The sequence below is a fragment of the Scatophagus argus genome, chromosome 9, assembly GCF_020382885.2.
Source record: "Scatophagus argus isolate fScaArg1 chromosome 9, fScaArg1.pri, whole genome shotgun sequence".
NCBI classification, from domain to species: Eukaryota; Metazoa; Chordata; class Actinopteri; family Scatophagidae; genus Scatophagus; species Scatophagus argus.
Window position 1 is genome coordinate 1,516,012 of NC_058501.1, and position 12,904 is coordinate 1,528,915.

At 44.6% G+C, this 12,904-nt stretch overlaps 1 protein-coding gene and 1 non-coding gene across 2 annotated transcripts; both read right to left on the minus strand.

Moving 5' to 3' along the window:
• Positions 1-9,009: 9,009 nt before the first annotated feature.
• On the minus strand, positions 9,010-9,091 carry trnas-uga. Its single transcript has one exon. It is a non-coding gene; the product is annotated as a tRNA-Ser (tRNA).
• A 362-nt stretch (positions 9,092-9,453) lies between these two features.
• LOC124064195 (bromodomain-containing protein 4-like) lies at positions 9,454-12,015 on the minus strand. The gene is made up of 2 exons (XM_046398425.1): positions 11,771-12,015; positions 9,454-11,653 (listed from the first exon to the last, which is right to left on the minus strand). The coding sequence occupies exons 1-2, from the start codon at positions 11,794-11,796 to the stop codon at positions 9,454-9,456; spliced, it is 2,226 nt and encodes a 741-aa protein (XP_046254381.1). The 5' UTR covers positions 11,797-12,015.
• Between the last annotated feature and the right edge of the window lie 889 nt (positions 12,016-12,904).

Below are 12,904 nucleotides of genomic sequence, written 5' to 3' on the forward strand. Positions count from 1 at the left end.
GATGCCAACTCTTCAGTGGTTCATCTGGCCCCTGCTCACCTGGAGAAAAAGGACTCCTAGGTCAGACTGCTTTTTAGTTTTGATTTTCGTTCAATTTATATTGCCGTCATGCCACAAATGCCGGTAAATAAATTGGCACTACTAGAACTAAGATCCACACTGCAACTGGTAGTATCCTTGTTTGGACCTGTATTGCTGCATCTGGGCCAGGATGGCTTGTCATCATTGATGGAACAATGAATTCTGAAGGGAAATGTCAGGACATCTCTCTGTGAGCTGAATCTCAGGAGAAACTGGATCATGCAGCAAGAAAAAGACCCCAAGCACACAAGCACATCTACCAAAGAATGGTTAAAGAATAAAATTAATGTTTTGGAATGGAATCCAATTGAAATGTGGAAGGACCTGAAAGAAGTAGTTCACCAACCAACATCTCACAACTGAAGCAGTTCTGTACTGAAGAATAGACTAAAATTCCTCCAAGCTGTTGTGGACTTCTGAAACCAGAAATGTTTAGCTGCTGTTATTGCTGCTCAAGGGGGTCACACCAGATAACGAAGCAAGTTCACATACTTTGCAACTCACAGATATGTACTAATGGTTAATTTTTTTGAATAAAAATGCACAAGTATAATATTTCTCGTTTGTTTGACTGGGTTCTCTTTGTTTACTTTCAGGACTTGTGTGAAAATCTGCTGATGTTTTGAGTCATTTCATGTAGAAATATAGAAAATTCTAAAGAGGTCACAAACTTAAGTGGCACTGTGCATTACACAGGGCTTAACAATTTCATGCCGTATAGCATTTTTAAGTCAATAAAATAACTGCGAGCTGTTGTCACTAACAATGTTGTCACATCTGGTTTATTTGGAGCTTTTGTTTCAGAACTCCCCTCCTTTAACCGCCACCTTAACGTGGTGGAGGGGGTTTGAGCACCTGAATGATCCTAGGGGCTATGTTGTCGGGGGCTTAATGCCCCTGGTAGGGTCTCCCAAGGCAAACAGATTCTAGGTGACAGGTCTGACTAAGAGCGGTTCAAAAGTCTCTAATGAAGGAAATGAAAACAAGGATGTGTACGTTGCCAGGATTGGCATTACCGGGGCCTCACCCTGGAGCCAGGCCTGGGGTTGGGGCCGGCCGGGTACAGCCCAAATAAGTGACGTGGGCTTCGTAGGCCCACCACCCTTGAGAGGGTTCAGAAGGGGCTGGTGCAATGTTGTTTGGGCGACAGCTGTGATCCTGGCGACCCAAAACCTGGACAAAAACTCTAGCTATGGGGACATGGAATGTCACCTCACTGAGGGGAAAGAGCCTGAGCTAGTGCAGGAAATTGAGCAGTAACAGCTGGAGATAGTCAGGCTCACTTCCACGCACAGCCTGGACTCTGGAATCCAACTCCTGGAGAGAGGCTGGACCCTCTTCTACTTTGGAGTCATCCATGGTGTGAGGTGGTGAGCTGGTGTGGGCTTGTTTAAACCCCCCAGTTCAGCCGCCATGTGTTGGAGTTCTCCCCGGTGAACGAGACAGTCATTTCCCTGCTTCTTCAGGTCGGGGATAGGCCTCTCACTGTTGAGTCTATGGGCCGAACAGCAGTGCAGAGTACCCGGCTTTCCTGGAGTCCCTGGGAAGGGTACTGGAAGGTGCTCCGACCGGGGACTCCGTAGTTCTACTGGGGGACTTCAATGCCCACGTAGGCAATGACTGTGACACCTGGAGGGGCGTGATTGGGAGGAACGGCCCCCCCGATCTGAACCCGAGTGGTGTTCTGTTGTTGGACCCCTGTGCTAGTCACAGCTTGTCCATAATGAACACCATGTTCATGCGTGCCTGTCGTGGCGGCAATTCCCGAACCTGGTGGTGGACACAGGAAGTAAGGGATGCCGTCAAGTTAAAGAATTCAATTCAATTCAATTCAGTTTATTTATATAGCGCCAATTCACAACAAAAGTTATCTCATGACACTTTCCAATTAGAGCAGGTCTAGACCAAACTCTTTAATTAAATTGTAAAATAGAGAGAGCCCAACATTCCCCCTTGAGCAAGCACTTGGCGAAGAAGGAGTCCTATTGAGCCTCGTTGGCTTGTGGGACCCCTAACGCAGCTGACGGGTATCGGAGGGCCAAGCGTGCTGCAGCCCAAGCAGTTGTGGAAGCAAAAACCTGGGTCTGGGAGGAGGTCGTGGAGGCCATGGAAGAGGGCTATCGGTTGGCCTTGAGGAATTTCTGGCAAACTTTCTGGCGCCTCCGGTGGGGGAAGCAGTGCGCTGCTAATACTGTTTACAGTGGAAGTGGGGAGCTACTGACTTCAACTGGGGATATTGTTGGACAGTGAAAGGAATACTTCGAGGATTTCCTCAATCCTGCTGATGTGTCTTCCGTCATGGAAGCGTAAGCGGGGACTCAGAGGCGGATCCACTCATTACCCAATCTGAAGTCACTGAGGTAGTTGGGAAGCTCCTCAGTGGCAGAGCACAGGGAGTGGATGAGATCCGTCCTGGGTTCCTTAAGGCTCTGGATGTTGTGGGGCTGTCTTGGTTGACAATACTTGGGGACAGTGACCTTGGACTGGCAGACCGGGGTGGTGGCCCCGCTTTTTAAGAAAGGAGACCGGAGGGTGTGCTCCAACTACAGAGGGATCACACTCCTGGGAAAGTCTATTCTAGGGTACTGGAGAGGAAAATTCGGCTGATAATCAAACCTTGGATCCAGGAAGAACAATGCAGTTTTCGCCATGGTCGTGGAACACTGGACCAGCTCTATACCCTCCGCAGGGTGTTTGAGGGTTGGAAGTTTTCCCAGCCAGTCCACATGTGTTTTGTGGACTTGGAGAAGGCATTGGACCGTGTTCCCCTCAGCATTGTTGGGAGGTGCTCCGGGAGTATGGGAGGGAGGGAGCTGAGCCATAAGGTGAAGGTCTCAATTTACCAGTCAATCTACGTTCCTACCCTCATCTATGGTCATGAACATGAACGACATCTCGGATACATGCGGCTGAAATGAGCTTCCTCCACAGGGTGACGGGGCGCTCCCTTAGGGATAGAGTGAGGAGCTCTGTCACCTGGAGTAGAGCCGCTGCTCTTCCCCATTGAGAGGAGTCAGTTGAGGTGGCTCGGGCATGTCCCCTGGACGCCTTTTTGTGGAGGTGTTTTGGGCATGCCCCACCGGGAAGAGGTCCCGAGGAAGACCCAGGCCACGCTGGAGGGACTATGTCACTTGGATGGCCTGGGAACACCTTGGGGTCTACCCAGAAGAGCTGGAGGAAGTGTCTGGGGAGAGGGAAGTCTGGGCATCCCTGCTCAAGCTGCTGCCCCTGCAACCCGGTTCCGGATAAAACGGAAAAGGATGGATGATGGATGGATGGACGGATGGATCTTTCCGAACTGGAACCATTTTCCTCTGTATTAGCCATATGTATATTCATACAAATCATCTGTGGTAACATGTATCCATGTCAGTACGTACTTTGCCTGATCAATCAGTCAAAATCAGTTAAGCTTATGTTCTTGTATCTCACTCCTTGTTTCTTTGTCAGTTCACGTCCATTAAGAAGCATGCGACAAATCTTGAATGATAACTGTACAAAATGGGAGAGGGACATAAAGGCATGAATAACTCAGTGTCATGACATGAAAACATGGATTTGATTCTCACAATATATCTGAGTTTAAGGGAACATGACTGATGCCAGTTTTGTGATATAACTCTTAAAACACACAGTACAGACATGAGTCAAAATAGAATTGTAAATTCTTGCTCACTAGCATAACATGGTCTGGTGAAAAACCGAGTGAATATTGATCTGTTCTGACAACAGTGAGAGGAGTTTTGGTCGATGCATATCTTGATGTCACAAAGAGGGCCATGCAGAATTAGAGTCTGCCAAGATCATTGGGGAGAAATCAATGGTAAGAGTAATTGCATAAACTATTGAGCATTTTGTTGAGAACAATATTATAGAAACAAATGAAACATGACTGCATATTCTTCAATAGGCAGCAAACAGAGAAACCCCATGATATGTATATGTGACTATGTGACACCTGACCAAACCTCATGCTGATGTTCCTAAAACAGATCAGTACTTACATGTTACCATGACTAATACAGTATTTTCAATAAAAAATTGTAAATTGTAAAAATAGTTAACTCAAATGCTTGCATGGCAGTAAATATCCAAGATTCAAAGCATTTATTCTCATATGCATATTGTCAAGAAGTTTTCCTCTATGAATGCTGTTGGAGTTAGAAAATTAAATTAAGACAATAGAATAATTTGAGAATAAAGGATAAAAGATAGACAGTGTAATGCAGAATGCACAATATCAGTACCAAACATGCAATATCAGTTCCAGTGGTAAGTATAGCAGCTATCGTCCTCCTGTCACCCGCCTCATCCACTGAGTCCAGGGAGCAGCCCAGGACTGAGGCGGCCCTCCTATAATTACCTCCCTCCTCAGGCAGTGGGCGAGGACAAGTCTCTCTAGAGCAGGGGTCGCCAACCCGGTGCCCGCGGGCACCACGTCGCCCGCAGTGACCATATCAGTCGCCCGCAAGCCAGTTCTAAAAATAGACCTAATCACGACCTATCACTGTCTAAAATTTGATTAAATTGTGTTGCCATTCTTTTTGAATTGCATTTACAGTGATGTAAATTAAAAACAAAAAGTATAAAAAATAAATAAAAACCTTTAAAAAAAATCATAAAGTAGCAGAGTTCGCTAATATGAGAACTCTGACGCAGAATGGGGCAGAGGTCAGTCTAGTGCGCATGACAAACTTAGCCTTGGTCTTGAGCGTTGCGAAGACGAGGAGACGAAAGCGGTTTCTACCCACATAAACATGGCAGAAAAAAGGAAGAAAACGTATTATTTTCACAGTGAATGGGAGGAAGAATTTTTTTTTACTAATGTGAAAGAAAACTGTGTGTGTCTCATTTGCGGTGCGACTGTGGCGACGGCAAAGCGACACAACGTTGAGAGACACTTCAGCACTTGTCACAAAAGCTACAATGCTAATTACGCACCCGGCAGCGCACTACGGACAGAAAAAGCCCGCGAGTTAAAGGCAGCTTTGGCCAAACAGCAGTCTTTTTTTACAAAGCCGGTGAAAAACTCTCAAAAAGCAACCGAAGCCTCTTTTAGGGCTACACATTTTTTGATAAAGAAGAAGAAGGCATTTTCAGACGGGGAGGTTCTCAAAGAAGCAATGCTAACACTGTACTTAAAGACGAGAAGAATGGAAGCAATATACTTTCCACTCTCTCCGATGTCCAGCTGGGGGCGAACACGATGGCTCGAAGGGTGTCTGCTATGTCTGGGAACTTGACGGAACAGCTGGACCGGGATCTGGCTAGGTGCAGGTGGTTTAGCATCCAGTGCGACGAGTCTGTGGACAACAGCAGTACCGCGCAGCTGATGATCTTTATACGGATGGTATTTGATGATTTCTCCACAAAAGAAGAACTCCTCACACTACTGCCCCTGAAGACAACTACGAGGGGAGTTGACATTTATAACGCAGTGAGGAGTTTTTTCAAGGAGAAAAACATACCAACGGAAAAGCTGGTATCGGTGACTACAGACGGAGCTCCTGCTATGACCGGCCGGCATGCAGGTTTCATCGCACACTGTAAAGGTGACACAGACTTCCCACCATTTCTGCATTACCACTGCATTATTCACCAGCAGGCAATATGTGCAAAAGTTACCGGCTTTGAGCACGTGATGACTGGTGAAGATTATAAACGGCATCCGCTCCAACGCTAAACAGCACAGAACATTTAAGGTACTATTGGAGGAGCTGTCAGCTGAATATGGAGACCTGTTACTGCACACAGAAATCCGATGGCTGAGCAGGGGACGCATTTTGAAACGTTTTTTGTCGCTTTTGGATGAAATCAAAGAGTTCATGCAGTCCAAAGGTGAAGACACCTCTCTGCTGGAGGACACTGAGTGGATACTGGACCTTGCATTTTTAACTGACATCACTGGGAAACTAAACCTTCTGAACTGTGAGTTGCAGGGCAAAGGTAAAACTGTTGCTGACATGATAAGTTCTGTCAATGCATTTAAAACCAAGATGAGCATTTTCTCCATGCATTTACAGACAAAAAAAGTGCTGCACTTTCCCTCTGTGCAGTCAGTGCTGAAAGACAATGCTTCTGCATCTGAGACTTTTGACAAAGCTGCAGAAAAGTACTCTCAAGTCATAAACAGACTTGGGCAAGAGTTTGAGAAGAGGTTTTGTGACTTTGATCAGCTTGAGCCGTGTGTGTCATTCATTTCCAATCCTTTCATGCAAGTGGATACAACATGCATTGCTGAGCAACTAAGTGCAACGTTCAACTTGGATGTTGGTCAGGTGGAGATGGAAATTGTAACCTTGCAAAATGACCTCCACCTCAAAGCCAACCAGGCTGCACCAAACTTTTGGTGCCTTGCAGATACTGAAAAGTACAGTGGTGTGTGCACAGTAGCCATGAAGGTTGCCAGCATGTTTGGTTCAACCTATCTGTGTGAATCAGCCTTTTCTGACATGAACTTCATTAAGAACAAACACAGAACACTCCTCACTGATGCACATCTGCAAGGGTCACTGAGAGTTGCAGTGTCAACTTACATCCCAGATTACAGTACACTGGTGAAGAGCATGCAATGCCAGCCTTCCCACTAACAGGCAAAGAAACAAATGACAGGTGTTGTTGGTGGCAACATGTCAGTGCCATGGCAAAGATAGATTTAAAATGAATGAATGAAAAACTGTTACAGATGTGTTACTAAGTTTAACAGACATGATGATTTGTTTTAATGGCTGCAAATGTAGTGATTAGTACTTGCGTAAGATTTATTCTAAAATGAGTTGATTTTTGTTAAATCTTACATAATTGATCATTTGTACAAACATGGTGCAGAGTTCATGATTTGATAAAAACTGATAGCGTCTTGAAAAATTGGACGTGATTTCCTGCAAAATGTTGTGGAAGTTATCATTTGAAAATGAAACAATTGGAAAGGTAAATAAGAAATAAAATATTGCATGTTGAAGTTTATCTGTTTCCTACCTTGTTGAATCATTCTGAATCTTTATTGATAAATTATTAATCATTAACAATCAGTGTCTTCACGTAGAATGTCATTAATATAAAATTAAAGGTGAACTGTGCAACTTTCTGATTTCAGAAGTGTGTTATCAAAGTGGTAGCCCTTTCATTACTCAGTGCCCTTGAAGTAGCTCTCAGTTTCAAAAAGGTTGGCGACCCCTGCTCTAGAGTCTTCATCAGGTGAGACGGCAGTGCCACTGGCCTGTAACTGTTGAGCTCCTTCGGATGGGGGGTCGTTGGCACTGGTACCAGGCATGATGTCTTCCACAACTGTGGGACTCTGGCCAGCGACAGGCTCAGGTTGAAGATGTGCTGGAAAATTCTACACAGCTGGTCAGTGCAGGATCTGAAGAACCTGGGACTGATGCCATCTGGACCTGTTGCCTTCCTCACGTTCACCGGAAGTCCCTCTTATGCCAGGTTAGCGCCGCAAGCTCATTCATCTTGTTGGGGAGAGATCTTACATTCCCCATTATGACGGAAGGAAGGACAGGTTGATAATGATTCCTCCTGGCGCGATGCGCGGCCCCTGCACAGCACCCCTGTCTCTTCCACCTCAGCTCACGGGGAACGTCGGATCTCTCTTCATACAGTAGCCGGGTGTTAGCCCATATTGCTAACAGCTGATCTCTACTGTAAACAATGGAGCCGTGGCTCTGCGCGCAATCCTTATACGCGGTCGTAAAAAGTGCAAGAACAAAAAGGAAAACTAGTGCAAACTGCACAGACCTAGCATCCATGTTTACGCCATTAAAACAAAGGAGAAGAGAACACAAAGAGAAGATATAATTACAAAAAAACACAAGAAAAGCTCAACGGTGAGCCAGAGCTGCTGTAACAGGCTTCCACTCCTGCTGCGCCGGAAGTGTGGGTCAAGCAGCTGCTCTGATCTTCTCATACTGACACGTATGGGTTTAGATTGGAATTACTGGTCTGTCTCATACAGACAGGTACTTTCCTACTCCTGCTTTTCCTACTTCCTAGGACGAGATTCTGAATGGCATGGCAAAACTGCAGTATGCTCTGGGAATGAGACTAGGATGATAGGGACCTTAAGAAGTCTAGCTGTCATTGATTGTCAGTGATTGTCTGTCTTTGTTGTTGGCACTGCAATTGACTGGCGACCAGCCCAGGGTGTACCCCGCCTCTTGCAGCCCCAGGTAAAGGTCCACATGTCACCTTTCACTCAACTCTAACCTCCGCTTTCTCGCTCTGTATCAATATAGATATATCTATCTATATATATCTATATAGATCTATATATATCTATCTATATATATATATATATATATATATATATATATATATATATATAGATAGATATATATAGATAGATCTATATAGATAGATATATCTATATATATATATAGATATCTATATATAGATATATATATAGATATCTATAAATATAAGCCACTCAGGCAGATATGAACAACACTAAAAACACAATTCTACCTGTCATTCATATCTGGAGAGTCAGATAACATTGAACAAGCTGTATGGAATACCTTAAATTTGAGGGATCCCTAAAAGAGGTGCATCAGGATACGTTTGTCTATAAACCGAATATGCTTTCAGGGTAATTTTCAATTTATTAAATTTAATTGGTCATTTTTTGATTATATATATGATTTTAAATCATTTCTGACAATATATCTCTTCTCAGTCTCTTCACATTTTAATAGTGTATAAAGCACTTTGAAATCCCCTCAGTACATGAACTGTGCTCTGGAAATAAAGTGGTGTGGTTTATTTTCCATGCTGTGAGCCAGTATGCCTACTCTGACTAACAGCCATTTAGTAGGCCTAAGTTACACAGATGCACATGTAACTGCCTGTCTTTTATACTTAGACTTCATTTCATTGATCCCTTTGGGATGAGTCCCTCAGGAAAATTGAATGAAGGTAGAACATCACGAACAGGATTCGAACCTGTGCGGGGAAACCCCATTGGATTTCAAGTCCAACGCCTTAACCTCTCGGCCACCGTGACATTATTAGTTTATTAGTTTAGGTTCTTTACAGATCTTACTGTACAGCTGTCAAATAATTAAAATAAGCTATTTATTGTACCGAAATTATATAAAAAAAATTTTTTATATATAATTATATAATTTTTTCTATGCATATATATGCATGTGTGTGTGTGTTTTTGTTTTTTTTTTAATCCATCTATCAATCACTTTTCTGGGTGATTTTGGATTTGTGGGAAAAACCGGAACACCCGGAGAAAACCCTACTGTCTGTCAGGATGTTGAGCAGAACCGCTTTCACTGCAGACATTTTGGCTTGTCACGCTATGACAAGCCAAAATGTCTGCGGTAGAAAGGGTCCAAAGAATTTCAGTGTTTGTTTTTATTTTGATGTTGGTGGATGATGGTGTTTTTGGATTTGGTTTTTGTTCGTATTTTTCCACTTTTGTGGTTTCCTCAAGCCGAGGACGTGACGCGTTCTTTTCCAGAAGGAAGGCGTCTTTGGTTGGGGAGTCTCCTCGGAGATCTCAGCCTCCTCCTGGTGTTCAAGGTCTGATGCATCAGACTCAGGGTCAGGGTCATCAGCTTCACTCGGTGGGTCCACAGCAGGTGCAGGGCCGGGCTCATCCTCACAATTCTCCTCCTGCCTGGCCGTATTTCTTGGAGGAAGGTCTGGTGGAGGCTGATGTTCGAGTTCTGGTGCATCAGAGATGGATGCCTGTTGATTGTTCGGCAGCTCCTCAGTGACTTCAACTTCTTTTGGTGGGTCCACAGCAGGTGCAGGGCCGGGCTCATCCTCACAATTCTCCTCCTGCCTGGCTGTATTTCTTGGAGGCAGGTCTGGTGGAGGCTGATGTTCGAGTTCTGGTGCATCAGAGGTGGATGCCTGTTGATTGTTCGGCAGCTCCTCAGTGACTTCAACTTCTTTTGGTGGGTCCACAGCAGGTGCAGGGCCGGGCTCATCCTCATGCTTCTCCTCAGGCCAGGCCATATTTCTTGGAGGAAGGTCTGGTGGAGGCTGATGTTCGAGTTCTGGTGCATCAGAGATGGATGCCTGTTGATTGTTCGGCAGCTCCTCAGTGACTTCAACTTCTTTTGGTGGGTCCACAGCAGGTGCAGGGCCGGGCTCATCCTCACAATTCTCCTCCTGCCTGGCTGTATTTCTTGGAGGCAGGTCTGGTGGAGGCTGATGTTCGAGTTCTGGTGCATCAGAGGTGGATGCCTGTTGATTGTTCGGCAGCTCCTCAGTGACTTCAACTTCTTTTGGTGGGTCCACAGCAGGTGCAGGGCCGGGCTCATCCTCATGCTTCTCCTCAGGCCAGGCCATATTTCTTGGAGGCGGGTCGTCTTTCCTCTCGGCCTCGAGCTCAGTGGAAAGGTTTTTGTTGTGTGAGATCTGCTCACTGAGCTTAGCTTTCAGCCTCTCCAGCTCTCTCTTATAAGGTGACTCTTCCTGCTCCATTTTGTTGGTCTCCTCCACCACCTTTTGACAGAGGGCAGTCTTCAGCTTCTTGATTGTGTTAAAACTTTGTGAAAGGCTTTCTGTGTGTGCCTCAATTTCTCTGTCAAGCTGGCACTGAAGGGTGTCAGCTTGCTGTCTGGCAGCGAGGATATCTGTTTCATACCTTTGACTGATCTCTAGGTATGAAACACTGATCCTCTTCAGTTCTTCTTGGAAAAGCTTGTTTTTCTCCTTCTGCTCCTGAAGCTCAGCTGAGGACGTCTCCTGGCTGTGCATGTGTGCCGCTTTCAGCTCCTCATATTCTTTCAGCAGGACTGTCTTCTGTTGGGTCTCCTTCTCAGGCTCACCCTGGAGGGTACCAGCCTGCTGTCTGACATTGGAGACTTCATACCTTAGTTGGTCCTCACGGTAGGAAACTTTCATGCTGTCCAGTTCTTGCTGGAGAAGTATTTTCTTTTCCCTCTCCGCCTGAAGCTCAGCAGTGAGTGTTTCCTGGCTGTGTCTGTATTTCTCTTGCAGCTCCTCATGGTACTTTAGAAGGATCATCCTTTGCTGGTACTCCTTCTCAAGTTCACACCGAAGCACGTTAGCCATTTCTCTGGCCTTGTTGGCATCATTTTGATACATTTTGTGGAGATCATGGTATATAGCGCTGCTTGTGTCTAGTTGTGCTTGGAGAAACTGGTTCTTCTCCTTCTCTGCCTGGAGCTCAGCTGTGAACTTCTCCTTTCTGATAATATAAGCCATTTGCAGTTTTTCATAATCATTGTGGAGGACTCTCTTTTTCTTTTCCCTGGTGGTTTCACTCGGATCGGCAATATTTGCAGTTCTGAGAGTGTGAGGATCACAGTGTTTTTTCAGCCTCTCCATGTCTCTGTTTGTCTCTTTTGCCTTGATGATAAACGTTTCTTTCAGGGATTTCTGTCTCTTCAACTCTTTCTTTGTCTCATCCAGCTGCTTCCTAAGTTCTTTTATGATGTTCTGTTGATCTGAACAGAGGGCTTTCTCTTTAGCCAAAGCGTCTTTCAGCTCTTCAGTTTCTTGACGAGGTGCAGGGCACTCCATTGAGAGGTTTTGACGGCTGTTGGATGATCTGTCTGTGAAGCTTGGTTCAGGAGTCCTAAGATAAGATAAGATGAATTTTAGTGGGGAAATTCACTTGTCGTGGCAGCTCACAAGAACAGAAGAAGAGTGAGAGCAAAAAGCAAACAGTGTGCAAAAACGGTTATAAACTTACTCTTTTGCTTTCCTATCTTGTTGCATTTTCTTTGGTTGTGGTTTACAGTAGCACTTTGTTTCCAATGAACAGATGCCTTCTGTAATAGTGTCTGCTCAGGAAGATTGTCTTGCGTTGTGCGGCACGTTTTCGCAGTGGTCACCTGTTGAAGGGTTTGAAATGATCTGAAGAGCTGCTGCTTATATAGGGACCGTAGAATGGAATTTTCCTTTGATCCTTTGATCCTTTGAGCCATGAAGATTCTATGCTATGTTGCTTTGAACTATACAGTTCCATTCCATTTTCCCTACACATGTTTTTAATTGAAATCACAATCTGTAGTTTCAATGTAATCAAAATGGCTGCCAATATTCAAATCAGGATTTAAAACCTGTTACTGACTTCAGACTGAGTGACACTGAGCTGTGCTACACCAAAACTAGGCCTAACGCATCAACTTAACATAGCAAGAATATTTTGACTATTTTGGCCAGTGAAGTCAAATTATTTTGATCACCCCTGTGGCTGGCTCCACTGTAGGTGATAAACCCCTCCCCCTCCATGTTAACAGAGAGGATACGGACCAAACCAAAAAGCCAAAGTATATGTCCATTTGTCTGCTCCCAAATGGACATGTCTGAAACAACTCTCCAGGGCAGGGATGTCCAAACTTTTTACCATAATGCTTGAGAAGCAGAAAGGACGTACAACGTCATAACGTCCATCAGATGTTTTCTGTTGATGTTTGTAGCCGGCAGCATCAGCTGTTCTTGTTTGCTCGTCAGTTTGTATTGTGTTTTTTTTCCTTTTTTTAACTTACTAACGTTATTAATCGTCACAGTTGGAGTTTTGTCTCATCATTGTTGTGAGACTGCGCTGCAATAGTTACAGCAGCAAACAGGATATAGAGGGTGCAACGCATGCAAGGATAAGGGAAGGATGTGCATTCAAAAAGAATAAATACACAGGAAACAAGTACCTGCAGCTGTACACAGTACCTAAAAGAAAAAGACTATTTACACTAGAGTCCCTCAGCTATGATTAGTGGATGGATTAATTATTGCACACATATGTTTCAGAGACTACGTATGTAGGTACTGATCCTAGTAGTAGTGTTACATGAGTAAGGATTATTGCACAATTATTACTACACAT

Coding starts and splice junctions, on each gene's coding strand:
- LOC124064195 (XM_046398425.1), bottom strand. CDS start 11,796: ATGCAACAAGATAGGAAAGCAAAAGA. Junction 11,654..11,770: donor CAAGATAGGAAAGCAAAAGA/GTAAGTTTATAA, acceptor ATCTTATCTTAG/GACTCCTGAACCAAGCTTCA.